At 35.8% G+C, this 23583-nt stretch overlaps 1 protein-coding gene across 14 annotated transcripts in view; it reads right to left on the reverse strand.

The window, feature by feature from the left end:
* The window catches only part of LOC109056497 (ankyrin-3-like), a 91887-nt gene that overhangs the window by 43301 nt on the left and 25003 nt on the right, over positions 1-23583 (reverse strand). For 11 of the 14 annotated variants that reach the window (XR_006161297.1, XM_042767242.1, XM_042767234.1 and 8 more), the window contains exons 3-18: positions 22924-23022; positions 22416-22514; positions 19791-19889; positions 18523-18708; positions 18066-18089; positions 16171-16269; positions 15008-15106; positions 14346-14444; positions 13127-13324; positions 11951-12049; positions 10783-10881; positions 10118-10216; positions 8520-8717; positions 3585-3683; positions 2629-2727; positions 156-353 (exon numbers count right to left, since the gene is read on the reverse strand). Coding sequence is in view for 13 of the 14 variants with exons in the window: in XM_042767242.1 (XP_042623176.1) it covers positions 156-353; positions 2629-2727; positions 3585-3683; positions 8520-8717; positions 10118-10216; positions 10783-10881; positions 11951-12049; positions 13127-13324; positions 14346-14444; positions 15008-15106; positions 16171-16269; positions 18066-18089; positions 18523-18708; positions 19791-19889; positions 22416-22514; positions 22924-23022 (1893 nt within the window). In the remaining variant the exon portion in view is untranslated. The remainder of the gene's footprint in view (positions 1-155; positions 354-2628; positions 2728-3584; positions 3684-8519; positions 8718-10117; positions 10217-10782; positions 10882-11950; positions 12050-13126; positions 13325-14345; positions 14445-15007; positions 15107-16170; positions 16270-18065; positions 18090-18522; positions 18709-19790; positions 19890-22415; positions 22515-22923; positions 23023-23583) is intronic. The other 3 variants (XM_042767240.1, XM_042767238.1, XM_042767247.1) reach the window with 1 other exon arrangement.

A 23583-nucleotide genomic window follows, 5' to 3' on the forward strand; every position in this document is an offset into this window, starting at 1 on the left:
ATAATGTAAAAAATGATGCTACTACTTTCAATAGCAGGACTTCACTTCCTGTTACATTTCACTACCCAAAAGGAAAATGTCACATGAAATAAAAAATATTATAATAATGGAGAATTGAGGAATAGCATCTTAAAATAATTGAGCTCTTTTTTCACCTTGTTCCCCAGATTGATGGCAGTTTCACGGGCGAGCAGGAGCGTAACCATGTCAACGTTGCCCTCCTGGGCTGCCAGGTGGAGAGGACTGATGCCCTGGCGTGTCGTGGCATTGGTATCAGCTCCGTATTCGAGCAGTGTGGTCGCTATCTCCATCTGGTTCTTCTTGGCAGCTATATGCAGTGGCGTATAGCCATTCTGGAAGGGAAAGCAAGTGAAGGAGATAATAAATTATTAATATACAGTACAGACCAAAAGTTTGGAAACATTACTATTTTTAATGTTTTTGAAAGAAGTTTCTTCTGCTCATCAAGCCTGCATTTATTTGATCAAAAATACAGAAAAAAATGTAATATTGTGATATATTATTACAATTTAAAATAAATGTTTTTAAATTTATTATACTTTAAATTATCATTTATTTCTGTGATGCAAAGCTGAATTTTTAGGATCATTATCACATGATCCTTTAGAAATCATTCTAATATGATGATTCATTATCAAAGTTGGAAACAGTTCTGCTGCTTAATATTTTTTCAGAACATGAGTTTTTTTTTTAGGATACTTTGATGAATAAAAAGTAAAAAAAAAAAAAAAAAAAAAAAGCTATGTTTTTTAAAATATAAATATTTTGTAATAACAATATACACTACTGGTCAGTAATTTGGGGTCAGTATTTTTTTTTTTCTTTCTTTTTTTTTTTTTTAAATAAAATCAATACTTTTATTCAGCAAGGATGTGTTAAATTAATAAAAAGTGATAGTAAAGAAAATATATTATTAGAATATATATTATTAGAATTTTTTTTTTTTTTTTTTTGAATAAATGCAGTTCTTTTTAACCTTTTATTCATCAAATATATTAGACAGCAGAGCTGTTTCCAATACTCATAATAAATCAGAATATTAGAATGATTTCTAAATGATCATGTGATAGACTGGATGTTATATGTGACACTGAAGGCTGGAGTAATGATGCTGAAAATTCAGCTTTGCATCACAGGAATAAATTATTTTTTGAAAGTATATTCAAATAGAAAACTATTATTTTAAGTTGTAATAATATTTCACAATATTACTGTTTTTTCTGTATTTTTGATCAAATAAATGCAGGCTTGATGAGCAGAAGAAACTTCTTTCAAAAACATTAAAAATAGTAATGTTTCCAAACTTTTGGTCTGTACTGTATATAAATAATATATATATATATGTGACACCGAAGGCTGGAGTAATGATTTCATATATTAAAAAAAAGAAATATATAACTATATAAAGTAAAACTATAAAAATAGCTAAAAAACTGTTGAAAACATATTTATATATATATATATATATATATATATATATATATATATATATATATATATATATATATATATATATATATATATATATATATATATATATATATATATATATATGCAAAAAAAATATATATATATAAAGATATACATTCAATATTGACAAAGGACAGGACTGAAACATATAAAAATTTATACTTGTTTTCTTTTTTTGTCTAGTCATCCACAGACCTAACTTGCACGCTACCAAACCACTTTTTCTTTTTTGTCTTTTTTTAGTTTTCAGTCATTTCCTGCACAGATTACAGAACTGAAATCATGACAAATCCCAGAAGCTTGGGTGACCAGAAACAGGACTAATATTTATTTTAGGCATAATTCACTCATTTACTTATTAATCATTTATTTATTCCTCATGTCATTTCAAACCTGCATGACTTTCTTTTTTCTGTGGAGCACAAATGGAATTATTTTGAAGAATGGTCATGCTGCTCTTTTCCATGCAGTGAAAACAATGACTTTCAATTTCCAAAAAGAACAATTTTGTGTTCTGGTGTAGAAATAAAGTCAAACAGGTTTGAAGTGATTTATAAATAAGGTAAGTAGGTAAGTAAATAATGACAGAACTTTCATTTTTGGGTGATCCAAAAATGAAAATTTGCTGAAAAATTGCCATCCAAGAAGTAGATGAGTTTATTTCTTCATCAGAGCAGATTTGGAGAAATTTAGCTTAACATCACTTGCTCACCAATGGATCCTCTGCAGTGAATGGGTGCCGTCATAAAGAGATGTTCTGATAAAGAAACAAACTCGTCTACATCTTGGATGGCCTGAGAGTGAGCAAATTTTCATTTTTGGGTGAGCTACTGTATTTCTTTAAGTGTCAAAACAACTTCAACCACCAAGTACATCAGTTTTCAAGAACTTCCTTTTTTTTCAGAGCAATAAAATGTGTGCAAGCTTAACATCCTCTGTGGTTGCAGTGGGTGGACTAGAAGTAAAATGACGAAAATAATCAAGAATGTGGGGTGGAGGTGGTTTTGTGTGAGCATGTGTACAGCCGTTTGGTTTGGAGCCATGTTTCTTCATCATTTGTGTGTGTGTGTGGTTGCCTTTGGATGAGATTTGCGTGTACCAGTTGAGAAACTGTGGTTCGTAAGGGTTTCCTGATACCTTCGCTGCAGCGTGCGGAGATGCTCCTTGGTCCAACAGAAGAAGGGCCACTTTCTGGTTATCGTAGTGAGCAGCAACATGCAGTGGTGTTAGTCCACTCTAAAAACACACACACATATACATAGCTATTATTGGCCAAGAGCTCAGAGGTGGGGTGTGTGAAACATGAGCCATCATAAATCAATCAGCTTTTACATCTGGACATTAGAGTACATTTAGCCAGAACACATTAGTGAATGAAACCTCTGGAACTAGAACTGATAGTACGTATCCTGATAGCAAACAAATCCCACTGTTCATCTGGAAGATGTCATTTTTAAAGCATTCACTAGCTGGCAGGATTTAGAAAGACATTCAGCAGAGGTTTTACAATATTTACAACTTCTTAAAAGACTTATTAGTTAAAACATGTTGAATAGGGCACTTAAAAAATAACATGTATGGATTTGCAGATGATCTCTGCACCATAAGTGTGCTTATATAGTGACTACATTTTTAATGGTAATAGGAAAATGTATTTATAAACAGTTCTACAAAATATTAGCATTAAGCACGTGATGTTGTTTATATTAATATTACATTAAAGACCCTATGAAATGAATGTTTTAAATGCATACAGCTGCTTTTGATTTCTTGAGGTTTTAATGGTGCGGTTACACTTGATTTGAAATTTGGTTAAATTTAATTGGCAGCAAATTGAGTTGAGAAACAGATGTAAACATTTTTAGCCATTATACAAAGAATTTTGATTAAATGTGTCCAGTACCCATGTCTCTCATCATCTCTTCAACAGATGCTTAGGAAGGAAAATGAATACTTAATTTCTTACCTAGGTCATATTACCATACCAGAAATCAAAGGATGGCCGTGATGACATAAACTCATATAATAAATGTTGTATATTATAGGTAGTAATCATCAATCTATAACCATTAGTGCAAATAAGACACTTTTACCTTTCCAGCTGCATCAGGTGGTGCTTCCTTCTGTAGCAGTAAGTTAGCAACTTCAATCTTCCCGTATTTGGCTGCAACATGCAGGGGAGTGAATCCTTTCTGCAAGGACAAACAGTTCATACTTAGAAATAAAGAAAAACATGTACACTGACTTAAAAAATAAAGAAAAAGAAAAAAATATAAATTTACACACTAGAATTCAAAGACAAGTCATCCATCGTAACATGCAAAACTGTTGTAACTAGTAGAAAACAAGTCATTTTGGGTGGGGTTGAAAAATCGCAACGGACATTGGTAAAAAAAAAAAAAAACTGATCTGTGTTGCACAAGTTTCCTTCTGTTAAGTAATACTACAGAATAAACTTCCGTCCATCTGGTTTTACACAAGGCAGGCCGTTTGAACACTGATCCTAATTTAGTGTCATAATGTTTTATTTTATTTTGTAACCTCAATTTTCAGGTTTTTATGCTGCATTTATGAAACTGGGAAATGTCGAAGTTTAGCTGATCTGGAGACTGCAGTTTCTCTTTGACTCACTGAAGGTCAGCATACCATATGTCTTACTAACCTGAACAATTATTACAGACACAAAACAAACATATCCAATGACAGCTGTGTTATCGGAGGGAAACTCTGCTCTGTGGTGAATGGAGTCAATTCATTGTCCTTCCTCAGCACATTCCCACACTGTAACACTTGGAAGCCTCTCACTGATGTCTGTCTAGTATTTTATGTCTATCACAATCACACAGCGGGGGGACACTGGGGGAATCTTTTACAGTTAGAAAATAGCTGCTGAGAGTCGCTTTGGTCAAGGCTGAGTTTTATTGGACAACAAAAAGTAAAGCTTATGTATTGCTTTTAGCAATTTACAAATGTAGACATTTATAGACTCTTCTGGGAAACAAACTAGTATCTTGTGTTTAAGTGTAATCCATTGTTTTGTTCAATCAAATGCTCTCCAGAGTGTGCACTGATAAAAATGTAAAACAACTGTCATTTATTTAAAGGGCAATTTTATACTGATCTAATCAAAAATCATGGTTTCTTTTAATATGATATATGAAAAAGATACATGATACATGAAATTTGAAAAAGACATCACAATCACAACTCTTTCTTTTAATAGTAAGTAAACTAAGTAAAACATTGAGTAACAAAACGTGTTTAATTCTGCTTTCATATTATAGCTAACTTAACTTTTTTGGTGAAATTAAGTTGTAAAAAAAAAAAAAAAATATTTATATTGAACTACATTAAAGAGGTCATATGATGCGATTTCAAATTTTCCTTTCTCTTTGTCGTGTTACGAGCTCTTGGTGAATAAAGAAGATCTGTAAAGTTGCAAAGACTAAAGGCTCAAATCCAAAGAGATATTCTTTATAAAAGTTGAGACTCATCCACGCCCCCCTGAAACGCCTCGTTCTAACACGCCTCCACATCTCTACATCAGTATGTGGGAAGATTTGCATAACGCCGCCCAGATGTTCACGGAAAGAAAGAAGGCGTACCTTTTATTCTCGTTGTGGTATTGTTGTTGCCGCCGCCATGTCGTATAGACGCTGTGTGTTTCACTGTGAAAGCAAAACTACTTTGTTTGGCCTTCCAAAAGAGGAAGATATCCGCTTTGTCATGCCTGGAGGTGCTGGTCTCTGAGGAAATACATCGTCTTTTCACTGTGGATCGCAGAATCGGCTTTCACCGTGGACGAAGTGTAGTCCAGCCTGGGGACATCACATGTGGTTGCCGCACGCACAAGGTACGCTCTTTCGTAGAATCCGCCTGCCGCACCGTTCTCAAGCTGCCCGCCTCTGCTCATTCAAGTCCGCGGTTTGTGACGCTGTTTCGTTTAGAAAGCGAAACTACTTTGTTTTTTCCTTCCAAAAGAAAACACGACTAGAAATCATGTTTATATCAAGTTTATAATGGGTTTTATGTTAATGTTTTATCGCTCCGGCCGGACAAGGCTTCACAATATGTTAAGCGGCGTAACATTTCCGTCACACGCTTGAGGCATTCGGCTCAATAGCTGGATAGCTGGCCAGTCACAGCACACCTCGCTTTTTAGAGCGATGAGCCTTGTGAAAATCGACGTGTTTTAGAAGGCGGGGCATAGAGGAGAAACAAAATAATGTGTTTTTTAACCTTAAACCGCATAAACACATTTCATTACACCAAATACACAAAATAATGTTCTTTTTAGCAGCATCATATGACCCCTTTATCATTTTGGCTCCTCTCTAAAAAAAAATGTTGATTAAGTATGGTCTATATAATAAAAAATCTTTTTACTCTGTATAAATGTTTGTTTTGTGTTTGAGAAAATAAGTATTTTTCCTTCATATTTATTTTGATAAATATAATTTGAGAAAATTAATAAATTTGACTAACCAAAGTATCACTTTTTCATTATAATGTCTACCGGCTATTTACAAAACAAACTTCCTGTTTCAATAGGAAATATATCAACACATAAATGTGAACTTGGAAAGCCATTACATAAGGTCTGTATTGTAAAGCCTGTATATTTCCTGTCTTAACTAGAAAAAAAGATGTCCCGGTATACATGTAATCTGACAGATGATGTTTTAGCATGAGTGTAGGCGAGCACCAATCTGGTCCACGGACCTTTGGAAATTAAACCCCTGCACTCAATAACATAATTAAAACAAACACCAAAAACTAATACATCCCACATGCAGCAACTCCAAATGATTCTAAACATCATCAGATGTTCCTTAATAATGGACATGATGTCAACCATGTTGTTCGGTTAATGCATTTTCTAATATATTCCATGTAATGGAAATATAACAGCATACTGCTAGCAAAATCCTCCGTCAGCATGGCAGGTTGGTGAGTTATCGTGATGGATGAGATGACCTTTCTTTAATGTGCAAGAGTTGCAAACCCATCACAGACTTTGATTTGGTCAGCTAAAATCTTCAGGGTGGAGATGTACAGCATTTCATATACAAAACATTTATTAAACGCTGATACGTTCAAGCTATGATTTAACACTGCTGTGTGATAAATATTAATACTAAACGTGTCAGGATGCTTGATTTCTGCCAGCGTATCAGTGTTGGGATATCTATCCAGCTATCTGAACTAAACTCCGAGAGGTTTCATGATGAGCTAGAGGTGTTCACAAATCATCTCACACACTGCATTAATTTTTTTCTTAGTTGTTTGCACTAACAGCAATTTGTTAATTTTTGAAAGAAAGCAGATTACTTGTCAAATAAAATGACCTTTTTTAGCATTTCATTTTGTTGATTTGAAGTGTACCCAACTCTGTGTACAGTAAATTCTATTTTTTTCCGATTTGAGATTCCATCTATGTGTTCTGCATTGCAGAAATCATAGGTTTCTAACTCTAATATAGCACATTTAGTTTTCAATTATGACTATTCAAAATAAAATCCCTTGATAGTTCTTTAGGTTGGGCTTGTTAATTATAAAGTAAAGGGCAAGACACATATCTGCAAAGTGATTCGTTTACTGAATAATCAATTTAATAAATAATTTGAAACAGCCTCCTGTCTGAGTGATAACATGAATACATCCAATCAAACTTTTTTGGCTCTTTGTCAGCAGAACACAGCTCACATGCTCAATTTATTCATAATAAAATTAATTTACTGATTCATTACAAACACATCGGCAGCTTGATGAGGGAGGGGCTGTCTGCTCCATTAAATCTAATAGAAAGATATCAACATGCCATCACAAGGGATGTCACAGACAAAGCAAAATGGTGTCGATCTTGTGGAATGGATGCAATCAAACAATCTTGTTTAAAAAATGACGAGTGGAACAAGACCATAGAAAATAGCAGGCAGGGCTCACTGAACAGCACAAAGTGGATCAGTTTAATAGTTTGATCAAAGTACAATCTATTTTGATTCATTGAAACAATATCATTGTTAGCCAATCTGAAACAAAATACATTTCTGAAACAAGATATACCCAGGAAATATAATGCATTGTAACACTACGACCAAGGGATCATTAAAATTGGCAAATGCTATGTTGTATGTATTTCCTGAAACAGTGTTAATTAATAAAGCAAGTTGAAATTGGACATATTTTTGGACATTTTTACCACAAATAAATAAACAAATTTATATTACAAGTAAACATTATATAATAAATATTAAATACTACAAGTGAAATTAAATTTTGAAAAAATAAACTTTGGAGACGGGCTCATTTTGTTTGTGAGAGTCTATAAGATCACACACATTTTTACAGTATAAATTGTGCTCAGATTGCATACTTTCCTGGAGAAAGATGACGGAGGATAAATCTTTTAGGCAAAATCAGATCAATCCATATTTATTTGATTTATTAATTTATTTGTTTAAAATTTGAATTTTTATGTAAATTCAATATTTCTTTTTTTTATAATTTTAAGTGGTTGAATAGTCTCACAATAAAAAGGTTTTAAGTCTTGTACTGTATGTTTCATTTGTACTATATTGCAAAACAGAGACCAAACTTTCTTTCCAAAACCTTTAGATCTTTGAAAAGATGTATAATTTGTCAACTTCAATTTCCATTTTTGGACAGTACACTTGAAAAAGATACAAAAGTTGTCACTGGGGCAGTACCTTTTCACAAGGTACACCTTTGTACCTTATTTACCCATAAAGGATGCATTTAAGTACCTTAAAGGTACTCAAAATGTACATATTAGTACCTAAACGGTAAATATAGGGTAAATGGTACACCCCAGTGACAGCTTTTGTACCTTTTTTCAGAGAGTGTAGTCTACTGTATATAGTAAATGTAAACAAAAGTTAACAAAGTGCGGGTATCATGTGTATTAAGAGGTTAAAAATAGCCTAGCTGGCAGCCAAATCTTCACTGAATATCTAACCACAAATAACAAGTTTCATGAATCATCCAGCTTTGTTGGTGTGACTGACCTTGGTAGTGATGCCAAGAGATGCTCCATTGTCTAGCAGGATGGATGCCACATCTTTGTGGCCTTCGCGAGCAGCCAGGTGGAGCGGCGTGTATCCAGATGTGGTGGTGGCATCGGGTGAAGCCCTGTGTTGCAGCAACTGCTGGACTATGTCCGGTTTGCCCAGTCGACTGGATATATGCAGTGGTGTATGATCATCCTACACACACACACACGCACACACACACACACACACGCACACACACCCATGTAAGACTTGTAAGTCTTTTTTGCTTTGTAGAGGTTGTAAGATGCTAGAACTTTTTAATATTTCCTTTCAGGACTGTAGAAATCAATTAATTGAGGCAAGGCTAAAGAGGATTGGGGCACTTTTGACAGCCTTTCATGTAACCGCAAACAATCAAATGTTTCCTATTAGTATAGATTGACTGCATTGCATTCCACAGCTATTACACTAAACTAAATATATACTAAATAAATAATAAAGTAAGTGTGTGTGCCTCTAACATAATGCATCATGTTTCATTTGCATACTTATATCACAGGTGGTACTTGACTATTGTACTCTTCCATATAATGTGGTTAATGTTTGACTAGAATTTTTAAACCAGATTTTTACATTTTCTGATAAAGTGTGTTTTTTAGTGTGTTGCTAAGGTGTTCTGACTGGGCGGTTGCCGGGGCAATGGTCTATGGTTGTCAGTTAAGTCAGTTAACCTGATTGGTACACGGCACGACTGCACTGCACCGCGAGTAAGCGGCAATCACATGAGCTTTCACGCTCAACACAGAGATATCAAGCTTTTCAATGTTCCTGCTATATAGCTTTGGATAAAAAATAAAAAAGAAGATAAAAAGATTAGTGTGATGTGATGAATTGCAGAGACAGCTCCTGTTCTACGGGGGTATTCAAACAAAAGCAACCCTGACAGCACACAAGCATCACAGAGATGTCTATTTTTTGCTGTATTTTTTGCTTATGTTGTCGTTCATGTTGCTCTGAGATTTCAAGGTTGTTTCAGGCGGTTGCAAAAATGGTGCCAAACATGTTGCTACAATGTTGCTAGTGTCCTGAGTGGTTGCTAAAGAGTTGTTTGTAGTTTTAACTGTATTGCTATATGGTTGCTAGGGTGTTCTGATTGGGTGGTTGCCAGGGCAATGCTCTACAGTTGTCAAGGTGTTCTGAGTGTTTTTTGCTTGTTGATATGCTACGTCTTGGGTGATCTAGCAGGTTGCTAAAATGGTGATGCGCATGATGCTACAATGTTGCTAGTGTGTTTTCAATGGTTGCTAAAGTGTTACTAGGTGGCTGAAAAGGTGTTTTGAGTGGTTTTAGCACGTCGTTGTGAGTTTTTTTCTAGGGTGTGCTAGCTAGTTGCTAAGATATCCTGAGTGATGTTGTGCATGTTGCTACAAGGTTGCTAGTGTTCTAGGTGGTTGTTACCACTTTGTTTGAAGATTGCGTTTGTGTGTTCTATAGTGTGTTGCTATACAGTTGCTTCTGATTGGGTGGTTGCCAGTGTCAAATCACTAAGTTGAGCCTCTTTGCGAAGACCTCTAATAATGCAGCACATACTTAATCTCATATCTCTCGCTCACCTTGGCTTTGGCGTCCACATCTGCTCCATTTGCCACCAGGAATTTCACCACGTTTGCCTGTCCTGCCCTGGCAGCCATATGGAGTGCCGTCTCTCCCCTCTAAAACACACACAGAAGAAGCTTCTAGAAAAAAGGTACTACTGTGTTTGCATAGTAAGTCTTTGTGTGTGTGTGTGTGTGTGTGTGTGTGTGTGTGTGTGTGTGTGTGTGTGTGCACACAGCTCTTTCATCAGACTCTGCCCCTCTGCCCAAACCGTCTTGTTTTCTTTGTTTTGACTGCCTCGATGAGCTGCACCCCAACAAAGCATAAAGCATGTTTCTACGGTAACAGTGGCTCACTGCTGGCCCACTGTCTGTCTGATGGGGAACAGTCGAGCTTGATTACAGTCTGACTGTACTCTAATTACAGTAGACTGAGGAGCTCCAACCTGTGGTCAGACGTATGTTTAAGTACATGGACGGAGACTGTTATTACCCTAAAAGTCTTTATGAAATGGGAGACCAAACCAATGTGACAAGCAATGACACGTTCCAGAGAGGAACACAACTGGCCTCTGGGGCTTCGCTCAGATATTTTTTGTTTTACTTTGTTTTGTTCATTATTCAAAGGAAACTTGTAAAATGGTTTGTTTGGTGCTGGTGGGGTTGGGGATGGCTGTACTCACCACATTCATCGTGTTAGGAGATGCTCCATGATTTGTCAGCTGAGTCACAATGTTTTCATGGCCCATAAAAGCAGCCACATGAATCGGCGTGAGTCCAGACTGCCAGAGACACAGAAATATGCAGCTTTGAAGCACTGGGAACTGCTTGCTAAAGCAAATATTACCTTATTTCAAAATGCACATGTGTTTTTTATTTTGTTTTTTTCTCAAAACAACGGCATATTTGATTGAAATGCTTTGCATTTTCACTCTATTGTCAAATGCTTGATTTCTATGTATGGAAACCCACTTCTGTCTCGGATTAAAGTTTAAAATAAGAAATAAGGTCACAATGTGAGATGTAAAGTTGCAAATGCTGAGAAATACAGTTTCAATTGTGAAATACAGTGTTTTGCAATTACGAGAAATAATAACAATTACTAGAAACAAAGTTACCACTGCAAGATTTAAAGACACATTGCCAGCTTTGTGAGATTTTAAATGACACTATGAGAAATGAAGTCAAATTGTAAGTTTTAAAGTTATAAAGCAATTACAGGAAATCAAGTCACTGTTTTCACATATATAGTCACGTTGCAAATTATAAAGTGACACTTTGAGTTTTATAGTTGCATTGTCTGACAAATGAGCAATTATGAGCAATAATTGCATAATATAAAGTCGCATTGGAACATATAGGTCACAAACAAAATTCTGAACTATGAAGTTGCCAAAACCTTTCCTGAGGTGTAAACAGGCTTTGTAATCTCATTTAACAACACACTATTTCCATCTGAGGCATAGGAACAATCAGAAATGTAGTAGGGACATTTTATAAACCTTATCAAATTGGGTCATGAATATTAATTAGGTGACATAACATTTTTATCAACTTGGCTCATGAATATTAATTAGGTGACATAACGTTCATATTTTGCTGATTTGTTCTGAACATGCACATAAGCAAGTAAAATAAAACTTTAAAATAAATAAATGTGTCCCAAAAAGTTGGGTGGGACAAAAGTTTCTCCAATTATAATGGTTGCTACGACCCTGGTTTCCACAGACATGCAACATATCTTACAAAGGCATAAACAATATTTCTCACAGTTATTAAGCTGTTGATTAAAACAGACCACAGTGTACAGCAAAGCAAGCTCTGCAAATAGAAAAAACCTCTCTCTCTCACCTCAGTCACAGCCTGAATGGACGCTCCGTGTTTCAGCAACAGCTCCATCACTTTAATCCTGTTCTTCTTGCAAGCGATATGAAGTGGTGTAAAACCATTCTACAGAGAGACAAAAGAGATTCTGGTGGCTTTTACTCCAACTTACTAATGAAAATCGGGTTGCTTTTTCCCCATAGCCAGATGACTGAAGAGTTAACAAAGCTTTGTTTCCAGACGAATGAAAACACGTGGCTCCTGCTGCTCAATGCTTGGCAGACTTGTCTTTCTAAAGTTTTCTTTCTTTCTTCCTTCCTTTTTTCCTCATAAAGTGCAGAGACACGCCCGTTCTGTAACCATTACTTCAGAGCATGACAGTATTCACTGCGCTCTTTGCCAAAAGAGGCTTTTTACAGATTGCCATGGTGCTGTGCAGAAACAAAACGTTATATGTCATGATCTTCCCTCCAAGTGCTCACATTTAAAATTTGGAGGGTACCATCTAAGGTGAAAGCCAAAGTGGGGTGGGGGGATTCTGGGATTTTACGAGACTAGTAAGCTTTGTTTATCTGATGCATATATTGCACACAAAGTTGGAAAGAACTTTTTAAAAAATCTGACTGGCTGATTGTATACTGTAAGACATGTTTTTTTAAAGTTGTAAATATATATTCATATATATACATACATATATATATATACTGATGCATATATATATATACATACATATATATATATATATATATATATATATATATATATATATATATATATATATATATATATATATATATATATATATATATATATATATCTTATATACACACATACATACATATACATATATATATATATATATATATATATATATGTACTGGAATACGTTTTACAAGAAAATACTATTTCAGGTATCCTACTTCAAAATCTCATGTTTAATACATTATATTACGTGCAGTTGCTTGTTTGTGAGATTTTTGCAATTTCTGAGTGAAAATTGTTTCTACATCAATTCTTTTTTAAGCGTATTAGCCTAACCTACTCATACAGGTTTTTAACAAATTGTAAATGGCAGATTTTTTATTTTTTTTGGGGTCAACTATACCTTTAAGTAGATAGATCTTGGCCAAAATAAGCTGTAAAGTGTACCAGACCTTCCTGAAAACTACAGCGAAACATTCAACTTGTGAATGCAAGACTCACCAGTGCTTTGGCATTAGGATTGGCCTTCTTGTCCACAAGCACCTTGGTAACTTTGTAGTGTCCACAGTGTGCAGCGACATGCAGGGCTGTCAGGTAATCATTTGTGACGTCGTCCACGGGAACTTCATGATGAAGCAAGAGCTGAACGCAGTTCAGATGATCTCCTTGCGTGGCCATGTGCAATGGTGAAAGGCCGTTCTGTTGAAACATGCAACAATTTAGGTTATGCGGAAACAAAATAACTGAAGAACTTTCACTTATCAATTCTCTATTTTTCATTTGGCATCTCACAGGAATCACAGATGGATCAAATCTAAAACAGTGTTCCTTTCTAAAAATTAAGAGAAGCAAAAGTAAAAAAAGTAAATTCCCCCTCAAAGAGTACATTTTGGATAAAAGAACAGCAAGATAATTTTTATATGTCACTATTTGTACTAAAACAATTGCTCCATTGTGACACTATTCGGCTGGGATATTATCTTATTTGGCGAGAAGTCTGTGATCATGTTTTGCTTTGCTTTCAGATTCCAGGAAAGCGTTCAGTGATGCAATGGAAAAATAGAAGAAAAAATGCTTTTGTTACATCTGCATACACTTAAAGGAACAGATCATTCGAATAATGATGTCATTCACATGCCATCATGTCATTCCAAACCCATATAACCCTTACTAGAACACAAAAACGTTTAAAGGGATTTCAAAGACAATTTGTATTTAGTAATATTTGCATTTATGCATTTAGCATAGAGTGACTTACAAGAGTAACAAAAGCTGAACTGGATTGAGTATAATTAACATTGAACTAAAATAAATAATGACACTACTGTCTTCTGTAGAGCTGTTTCACAGCAAAAAGAAAAAAAGTTTTATAATTGATTAACACTGCTGTTTTCTTGTTTATTATTGTAAAGCTGCTTTAAAGCAAATGCTATTGTATAAAGTCCTATATAAATAAATCTGATAAGACAAAATGAGATGCTTAGCTAAATGTCCAGGCTGCACTTTTCCATATAACAAAAGTGAATGTGCACAATCATTTCATTTTGCATTCAGCATTTCATTCTGTTTGGCAAACAAAGTTCCCGTTCTTGTTCAATATATCGAAAAGAGCAGCATGAGCATTCTTCAGAATATCTCCTTTTGTGTTCCACAGAAGAAAGTAAGTTTGAAAGACATAATGGATGAAAGAATATGCATTTTTAAGTGCAGCATATCTAACCTTTGTCTTAGAGAGGATGGGTGCTCCACGATCTAGTAACAACTCAACCACTTGCTCATGACCGCTCCTCGCTCCACAGTGTAAAGGTGTCAGGCCGTCCTGGAGATTTGAAAACAAACACACACATATTACACACTGCCCCACTGGCAGGTGCCAGAATCTACAAACATCAGCCATCATTAACATTACAATCCCTCCCAGTATTACCGACATGTGTCAATATGTCAAACACACAAAGAAAGACAGCGTTCCACTACTGGAGACAGAGAAGAGGACAACACCCGCATGCAATTTCTCTTCGACGGCGGTGCCAAACTCATGTAACCTGAGGGCTGCGGTTGTTATCATTTATTAGAATCAAACAACATGTATCCCTGAATTATCCCTTCCAAATAAATTCCCTGTTCATTTTGAAAAGCATCTTGTGCTTCTAAGAAAGCAGCTGAAACTGGTCACAAATGAACAGCAACTGAATTAGTTTCCTCTGAGAAAAAAACAAAAAAAAAAAAAACAATGAAAGCTTTTTTTCTTTCCAAGTCTTTCTAAACTATACAATATACACATGCCATTGTGTAATAAATGTGCTCAATTCCTCTGTTGACTTAAATATAGAGCTGGAAAAGAAAGACAGTCTGTGTGGTTCGACTTCTTGCGGCACTGACCTTGGTTTTGGCGTCAATTCGAGCTCCTCTCTCCAGAAGCAGCCTGACCATGTTGGCATTTCCTCTTTTCGATGCCACATGGAGAGGCGTGATGTCATTCTGCCACAATAAAAAGACAATACTAATTGTCAGACACATAATCAAGTTCAAAAGAACAAGGTTGATTACTTATTTGATGTCCCTTCTCTGTGTCCTTGCATGAATTTCATGAGAAATCTGGTTTACCACCTTTATATGAGCATGATTATTTGGCTAACGCTAATACAAATGTCAAAAAGAACAATGGCTAAATAATATAATTTAATGGCAGCAGCAAATACGATGTACACAAAATTGCTGAAAATAAAACTTTATGTTCACTTTAAATGTTTATTATTCATTGACAAGGAAGTCAACAATTACAATGAGTATAAAACACTTTTATTTCTGTATCAGTGTTGAGCGTACATGTATCCAAAATGAGAATATATCAAAATATATACTAAAATATATACCTATATACTAAAAACTGTATTTGTGTTATGAGCTTTTTTTTTTTAACAAATTGAGGGACAACTCTGTAATAATCAACAGCATACATTAATGTTTCAACAGAGATTGTTTTATTTTACTGTTGTATATTTCTTTTTTAAAAAAAAAAAAAAATAGCAATCCGATGGTGACGATTTATTGTTATTAATTATACAAATACTCTAAAATCATACATACATTAATACAATTTATTGTGTCTTAATTTGTCTACGTCTGTATTAATATGTTGCCGGTGGAATATAAGCATGATATTAAGTCTTTAATGAACAATATATGTTCCATCTTAGAGATTTTTAATAATGTTTCACAAATGAGAGATTCTGTCCAAAGCTGCAGTGGCACAGATGAAGTGCACATCGTCACACTGTAGACAGAAGTATTGGGATACACCACCCTCTAGTGATAGCTTACAAAATCCCTAATTCCTCTACTGCTATTCCACTGCCAGGCTTTCCATAGTGAGAGAAAATATACAACTAAACACCATCCTTTATGGTGCCATTTCAATCCATGACATGGACAATCCATGACATGACATGGAGACAAAAAATGGCTCTGCATATAGAGACTGACCCTGTTCTGACCCCAGTGTAGTTCATGAACCGTTCATATCTATGCACTATATCTCTTACCCTCGCCTTGAAGTCTACAGCAGCCCCGCGGTTCAGGAGCAGGGTCGCTACGTTGATGTTACCGTAGTGAGCCGCTATGTGAAGAGGGGTGAAGCCACTCTGGAGAGGGACAGAGAGAAATAGAGCACAGGGTTCAGAAATGTCACATACGGAACTCTGAAGGCCCTGACCCCAAGTCACCTGACCTGACCTCATCCTCTACATATGAAAAGATGACACCAGGCCAGGCGTGGTGCAGTAAATCAGTAAAACAGATCTAGACAGATGAGCTAGGACACAACACTGAGGGAAGACACATCCTTCACTTGATCCCTCGCACCATTTAAACTCAATCTAGCTTATTATTTTGTTTGATTTGGTCTAAATATTAAGTTTACTTTACACACCATGCTGGGGTTGCAAAAGATGGGAGGGTTTTTCCATTTTAAAGGATGTACTTTCCTCAAATGTACAAAGCCTTAATAACAGCAACCTTCAGGCCAAATTTAAATGAACATACATACAAAGCTTTAGTGGAGGTGAACCCATGGCATAATGTGTGCAAACATGCATACAGTGCACTGCATTTAACAATGTGCTGTTAAAAACATCAAAAATCAGTTTCAGCCTCTTTGTCTAACTATAATAACAAATACAATTTCAATTATTTAACAGCAAATTGCAGCACATTATTAAGTTATATATAGTGAACAGCTGCTGTAAATTTGAGATAGCAGTCAAGCTGTAGGTGTAGATGAATATCATACTACCATTCTCAGTTTTGTAAATGGTTACTGTATTTAAGTTACATATCATGCAGTGCAAATCAGAACTGTTAAGTTGCAGGACAGCTGGAAGAGAAGAGAAGAGAAGAGAAGAGAAGAGAAGAGAAGAGAAGAGAAGAGAAGAGAAGAGAAGAGAAGAGAAGAGAAGAGAAGAGAAGAGAAGAGAAGAGAAGAGAGTAGAAGAGAAGAGAAGAGAAGGTAAGTAGCTGTTTCTGCTGACAGGGGAATGTCATGCATGAGATGGGACGAATGCTCTGCAGCTGAGGAGTCTGATCTTATATTACCTTCACCTGTAGGACAGTAGAGATCTGGGCTTTGGTCTAAAGCGCATTTAGATTTAAAGTTTAAAGCAGTTGAAGTATAACACTGTGTCTACACCGGACACATCAGTTGTCGCGTGGCACCACACCACACCACAACAGCTTGAGGCTGACTACACTGGACATGACAAAGCAACCGTTGCAAACTATTTATAGTTCGTCATAAATAGAACAAGGTAGCAGTTTACTGTCAGGGATTTGTTGTGTCATGTCGCATCGCACCACGCCGCATCCAGTGTAGACCACAATGTAAAAATGATTGTGATTTTAACAGTAAAGGACTGTAAAAATGCTACAGTAAAAACCTGTTTATATATATATTTCCTACTGGTCTAGGCTGGTCATTTCAGCAGAATTGATTATTATTTATTGTTGATGTTGGGGCAAAACTATCCCAGTTTAATATACAGAAACAACTAGTGGGCCACTGGTAAGTTCACCTCTTGAGCAGGACTATCTTTGCGACCAATGGCAAATGTCAGAAGAGTTTTGAAAATCATGATCTTGCAATTCCATTTCGGCCACTAGTGGCATAAAAAATTACATAAACAAAAAACACAGCCACATACACTGTATTACAGAAAATGCCCTGTTCTAAATAAGTAACTCTCTCAGCTGCAGACCTCGCCGGCTAAACCAGAGTGTTTCTTCTCCATGCTAGTCTTCCGCTGCCCGTTAGTAATAGAAGCGCCATTCTACTGAGACAAAAAAGCAATGAGCAGGGGTAGGAGGGGAAGGGGAAGGGGCGGCAGCCACAGCAGCAGCATGATGTGGGTGCTTTGTGAGGTGTGTAGCATTTGTACATGTATACCTCTGTTGTTCTATTCACCATCATCTAGAAGGACCACCAGAACAGGAGGAGAAAGAATGGTCCAATTAATGTTCACAAAGTCACAATGGGAGCATTAAGCTGTACGGTGGCTACATCGTGAGGGAGAGCGACAAAACACACAGCAGCAAGACGACACAAGGGGTTATTTGGTTGGTGGTTCTTCTAGTTGTTTATTGTTTTTTATGTTTGGTAGTTGCTTTAAACTGGCTTGTGATTGAAGATGACAATTGAGTTTTAAGTAAATTTACAATGAGCATCTCCCATATTATACAACTGTTTTTTAGAGACAACAAAGTGTGTTTTTATGTGTATTTTTTTTTATTTTGTTTTTTTTAAAACACATTAATCATTTATTGTGTTTAAATGGAAAGCACCATCAAGTTCTAGATGTAAACTAATGGAAAGGTTTGACTGTACAGTATATTGATGGAGGTACCTTGGATTCGACATCTGCATTGTGGTCGTTCTGCAGGAGCAGCGCCGCTGCTTTAGTATCGTCCTTACGAGCGGCGATGTGCAGGGCAGGCAGCCGTACCTTCCCCTTGGTGTCATTCTCCAGGAGCAAAGACACCACCTGATCATGACCCTGCTGAAGAGCTACGGCCAGAGGAGTAAAACCATCCTACAAACACACAACACAAGAATCCTTGAGTAGTTCAAAGAGATGCAAATCTTAAAGGTACACTACAGAATTTATATCAGTTGTGATTCAGTATGCTCTTCTACAGGGGTGGGCAACTCTGGACCTCAAGATTCACTTTCCTGCAGAGTTTTGCTCCAACCTTAATCAAGCACGCCTGAACAAGCTAGTCAATATCTTCAGGATTATTGAAAGCAGGTAAGTTTGGCCAGGGATGGAGCTAAACTCTGCAAGAAAATGGATCTCGAGGACCAGAGTTGCCCAGCTCTGCTCTTCAAAGTAAGGTGTGTCCTGCTGCTGGAGGGCCAGTGTCCTGCAGAATTTAGCTCCAACCCTTATCAACCATACCTGAACCACCTTATCAAGGTCTTCTGATTTACCAAAAACCTCCAAGCAACTGTATTTGAGCAGGATGGAGCTAAACTCTGCACTTGGTGGTGTAAGGAAATAGTTCAACATACAAGTGTTTTAGGGATGAAAGCTTTAAAAATGTCTTAAGATGCATGAACATACACATATAATATTTCATAACTTGAGAAAAACACAGAATATAAGAAGATATGATTCTATCAGCACACTTCCAGTAAATGACAGAATGTTTAATAAGAGCAACAATCTTTGATAGTTCTCAGGGAACACCTTGACATCAAAATGCTGTAATGCATTGGTTGGTTGAAGTCTGAATTTCAAACAGACCTTCATTCTCACCAACACAGATCATTAACATGCAAACAGCTCTTCAAACACGAATGTGTTCTCTGGTGCATAATCACTGTCTGAGAGACACAAGGGCCTGGTACATTCTGAAGGACAGTGACGTCTGCCGCCCTGCTCTGTCATGCACCCACACACACACCACACACATTTCAAGCCAGGCATTCAATACCCTCACTGCGCAACTAGTGTCTGCCTGCTGCCTTGAAAAGGACAGCAAGGTCACTAGGTATTCTGAGTTCCTGTATGTATCATTGCTAGATAGACATGGAAGCATGTTGTTTCATAGGGCTGCTGAGAACTGCAGTGAGGTAAGTGATGGATGGATTGGATGAGAAGGTTATGCTCACCTCTGTGGCAATGCTCTGACTGGCTCCATTATCCAGGAGGAATTTGATGACTTCCAGGTGGTTTTCCTGGGCAGCCATGTAAAGTGGTGTGAAGCCATTCTGTAGCAGGAACAAAAATACTTAGAATTGTGTTTCATTCATATTCTCTTTCAATTTATAAAGCAACAAAGCAATCATATACATCCCATGCTTAACCATGACTCGAATGGAAGATTGGATGACAGCGCTGCCTCTGACATACAGTAGCCTTAGGTCTTTACTGCAGTAATGCTGATTTCTTTTACAATTTAAAATGTTATTTAAAAAATGCCTTCAAACTTCAAATATGCAGTATGTCTGGTCATTAGAATTTAACTGCTGGCTTCTTATCAGTTCATGAACTGTGAAAGTGTGAACTGAATTGACCACGCCCACAGGAAGTTAAATTGAAATGACAGGACGAGGAAATGCAGATACACAGCAAAGAAACTGACACACAATACACTGTTCATTTTGAATATTTGTTCATTTATAAATTAAATTAACAAATGCAAATGTCCACCGCATTGTTTTCAAATTTAGAAAAATTAATACTAACCTCAAAATTTGAGGCATTCTGAAAAATTAAGTGTTTTACCAGCATGGTCCACAAAATAAAAGTCAATTTATAAAATATATACATGGTAGCTTAATCACTTCAGTAGCAGACAATATATCTTAACATACATTTTCACTTAGCTAAATGATACTAAATAAATAATGTTTCAATTGTTAAATGCTTCATTTGTTGGTGATATTAAATGTGTACTTAACCATAAATTAGCTAAGATTAGGCCTAGACAGAATCTGCTGACATTTCTCACAATGGAAAATTCTGTGTTAATCTGTAGTTATGCAAACACAAGTAAAATCTGGGCCTAGGTTTTAGCACTAACATACAGCACCATAGCTGAAATGAGTCAGCTAAAGTAGCTAGCTAGCTAATATTGATAAATATGGACACTTTTTACACTCTGGTACAAAAAGAATATCAAACATTTAACAATTTGCAATCAGTGTCCTCATTCACGAAGTGAGTGTCTCTATTTTAAGCACTGCAGTGTGAGAAAGCAGAACCAGGCTGCACTTGTGATAAGTTCTTGAGATAAAACATAGTCTGTCTCTAGTCTCCCATACACGTGTGTGTGTGTGTGTGTGTGTGTGTGTGTGTGTGTGTGTGTGTGTGTGTGTGTGTGTGTGTGTGTGTGTGTGTGTGTGTGTGTGTGTGTGTGTGTGTGTGTGTTTAATTCTGGACTCCTTGGGGATCATTTCGGTGACAAGGCAAAAAATGCATGCACTTCTATAACTATCAACCATTCCAGTTCTCAAATCCAAACAGTTTCTCCTCAAAATGGAGAAATAAGTAGGTTATATTTAATGCAGCACTTCAAAATTATTTTAGAGCTATCTGAGGACAAACTGATAACTTAAGTATCAGAACTTTACTCAAAAGTCACACTGCAACACAACACTGATGCAGTTCACATTCTCTGTGGTGCTACAGTGGATAACTGACTTTTAGATAAACCACTGTCATGACAGAGCAACAGTTTGAAAGAATCTTGCTGAAGAAGTTAGTCATGTGTATATTATAACTGTGTATAAATAGCTACCTGAACAACAACACGTCCAGTTCAATTAGCAGTGGAAAATTTTTCTGTGGTGTGGCAGTTTTTTATAGCAAAGTATTTATCTACTGTACATGCTGCTTTTCATAACTCTGTTTTCGCCCTTTTGTTGTTGAGTTTTAATGCTGTGACCATAATCCTGGTTCAAAAATTCAAAACACCTCATTCTTTTTGTCATAAATTATATAATCTGAATAAATTACCTTTTTAAAAGATGTTGCCCCTTTTCAAAGCTTTAATTTACTTAGATTTATTTTCAAACATTTATTTTATTATTATAATTTTTTTGTGTGTGTGATGTTAATTTTGTAGCTAACCATAAATTAGCTAAGACTAGCTAGCATAGTTATTAGTAGACCCAGAAAAATCTGCTGTCATTTTTCAAAACTTCTACATCAGGCGTGTCAAACTAAACTTTCTTTTGCTATTTGAGCAAATGGGAATGCAAATATATATATATATATATATATATATATATATATATATATATATATATATATATATATATATATATATTTATTTATTTATTTGTGGTAGTCTCCCATTCACTGCTATAGAAGTTTACCCAGCTATGACGATTTCTGCTGGTGATAAACCAGTAAATGTGAAAAAGATCCATATTCAATGGTAATTGTACATTACTACTGTATTCTGTACATGCTATTTAGTTTTATTCCAAATGGGAAAAAAAATCATTAATAACATAAACATATTTAAACATATTTACTGTCAATACAGATGCTACCTCTATTGTCATATTTTCTCACTGTCATGACCCCATCTCAGAAAACTGTGGCTTTAAAGAAAGTTTCCCACCTGTAATTAGGACTTTGAGGTGGATTTCATGTGCGTTCAGCTTGTAAATCCGTAAAGTGTGTAAATACTATCTTTATGACATGACTTGAATGCACTGTAAGAATGGAATCGTGTTTTACAATAAATTAAAAGCCACTCATCCTTTGTCAAGTGCTGACTGTACCTGAGACTGAGCGTTGATAATTGCTCCATTATACACAAGTTCCTTGACGACATCTGCCTGTCCAGCGAGCGATGCTATGTGCAGAGCAGTGTTTCCTTTCTGGAATCAGAATAACATGACAGAACAGTCTAACTCACAGTGATCCAATGTTTTTTCATAGTATTTTGGAATGCTTCCTACCTATTTCTGTCACTGTTCTGGTACATAAACTACACTTTGAAGAATTCACTTTTCATCAGAGTTTCTAAAACCATTACTGAAATCTTCTTCTTGAAGATCCTTAGCATGAATGAGTAGATCCAGCCCTTGGTAGAGGCTCATAGTCAACCTGAACATCAGGCAACAATGACTTTGAAGACTTGCTGATGCAGCAAAGTCATGTCTATGAAGTCATGCACTGCTGAGTAACACACTTGTCATCTTTAAATCATATGCTTAGTCATCTGTACTAGTGCAAATAGTGCATTAATAGTGGTGTGTATATCTGATCTGGTGAAGTGGGTCTTACCTTTGTTGCAGCATCCACAGTTGCACCAATTTTAATAAGTTCAGCCACAACCTCCACGTGGCCTTCTTTAGATGCTAGATGAAGAGCGTTCAACCCATTCTGCATCCAGAGAAACAGATGAATCATGAAAATATATTCGCTGACTGTTTATCTGTATTATTTAAGACTACAATGAGGCATAACAGATAGAAAACGGTTCATGGTTAATCAAATCTAAATAAGAGCTACTCAACATTAGAAAGTCTCTTATGCTCACCAAGATTGTGTTTATTTTGTCAAAAATAGAGTAAAAACAGTAGTTTTTTCTGAAATATTATTACATTTTAAAATAACTGTTTTCTGTTTTAATATATTTAAAATTTTAATTTATTTATTATTACAATTAAAAATAACTTTTTTATGTTTTCTCCAGTCGAGTGTCAAATGATCCTTCACAAATCATTCTAATGCTCAATTAGCATTAACCAATGCTAAAAACAGTTGTGCTACTTAATATTTTTGTGCAAACCATATTTCAGTATTTCAAGAGATGAGCATTTATTTGAAATATAATTTTTTTGTGACATTATAAATGTCTTTACTGTCTAGTTTGATCTAGTTTGGTAGTATATACTGTAGTACATATTTAAAGGTTAATTTTACAAAAAGGAAGGTGTATGA

Source organism: Cyprinus carpio, chromosome A12, assembly GCF_018340385.1.
Source record: "Cyprinus carpio isolate SPL01 chromosome A12, ASM1834038v1, whole genome shotgun sequence".
NCBI lineage: Eukaryota > Metazoa > Chordata > Actinopteri > Cypriniformes > Cyprinidae > Cyprinus > Cyprinus carpio.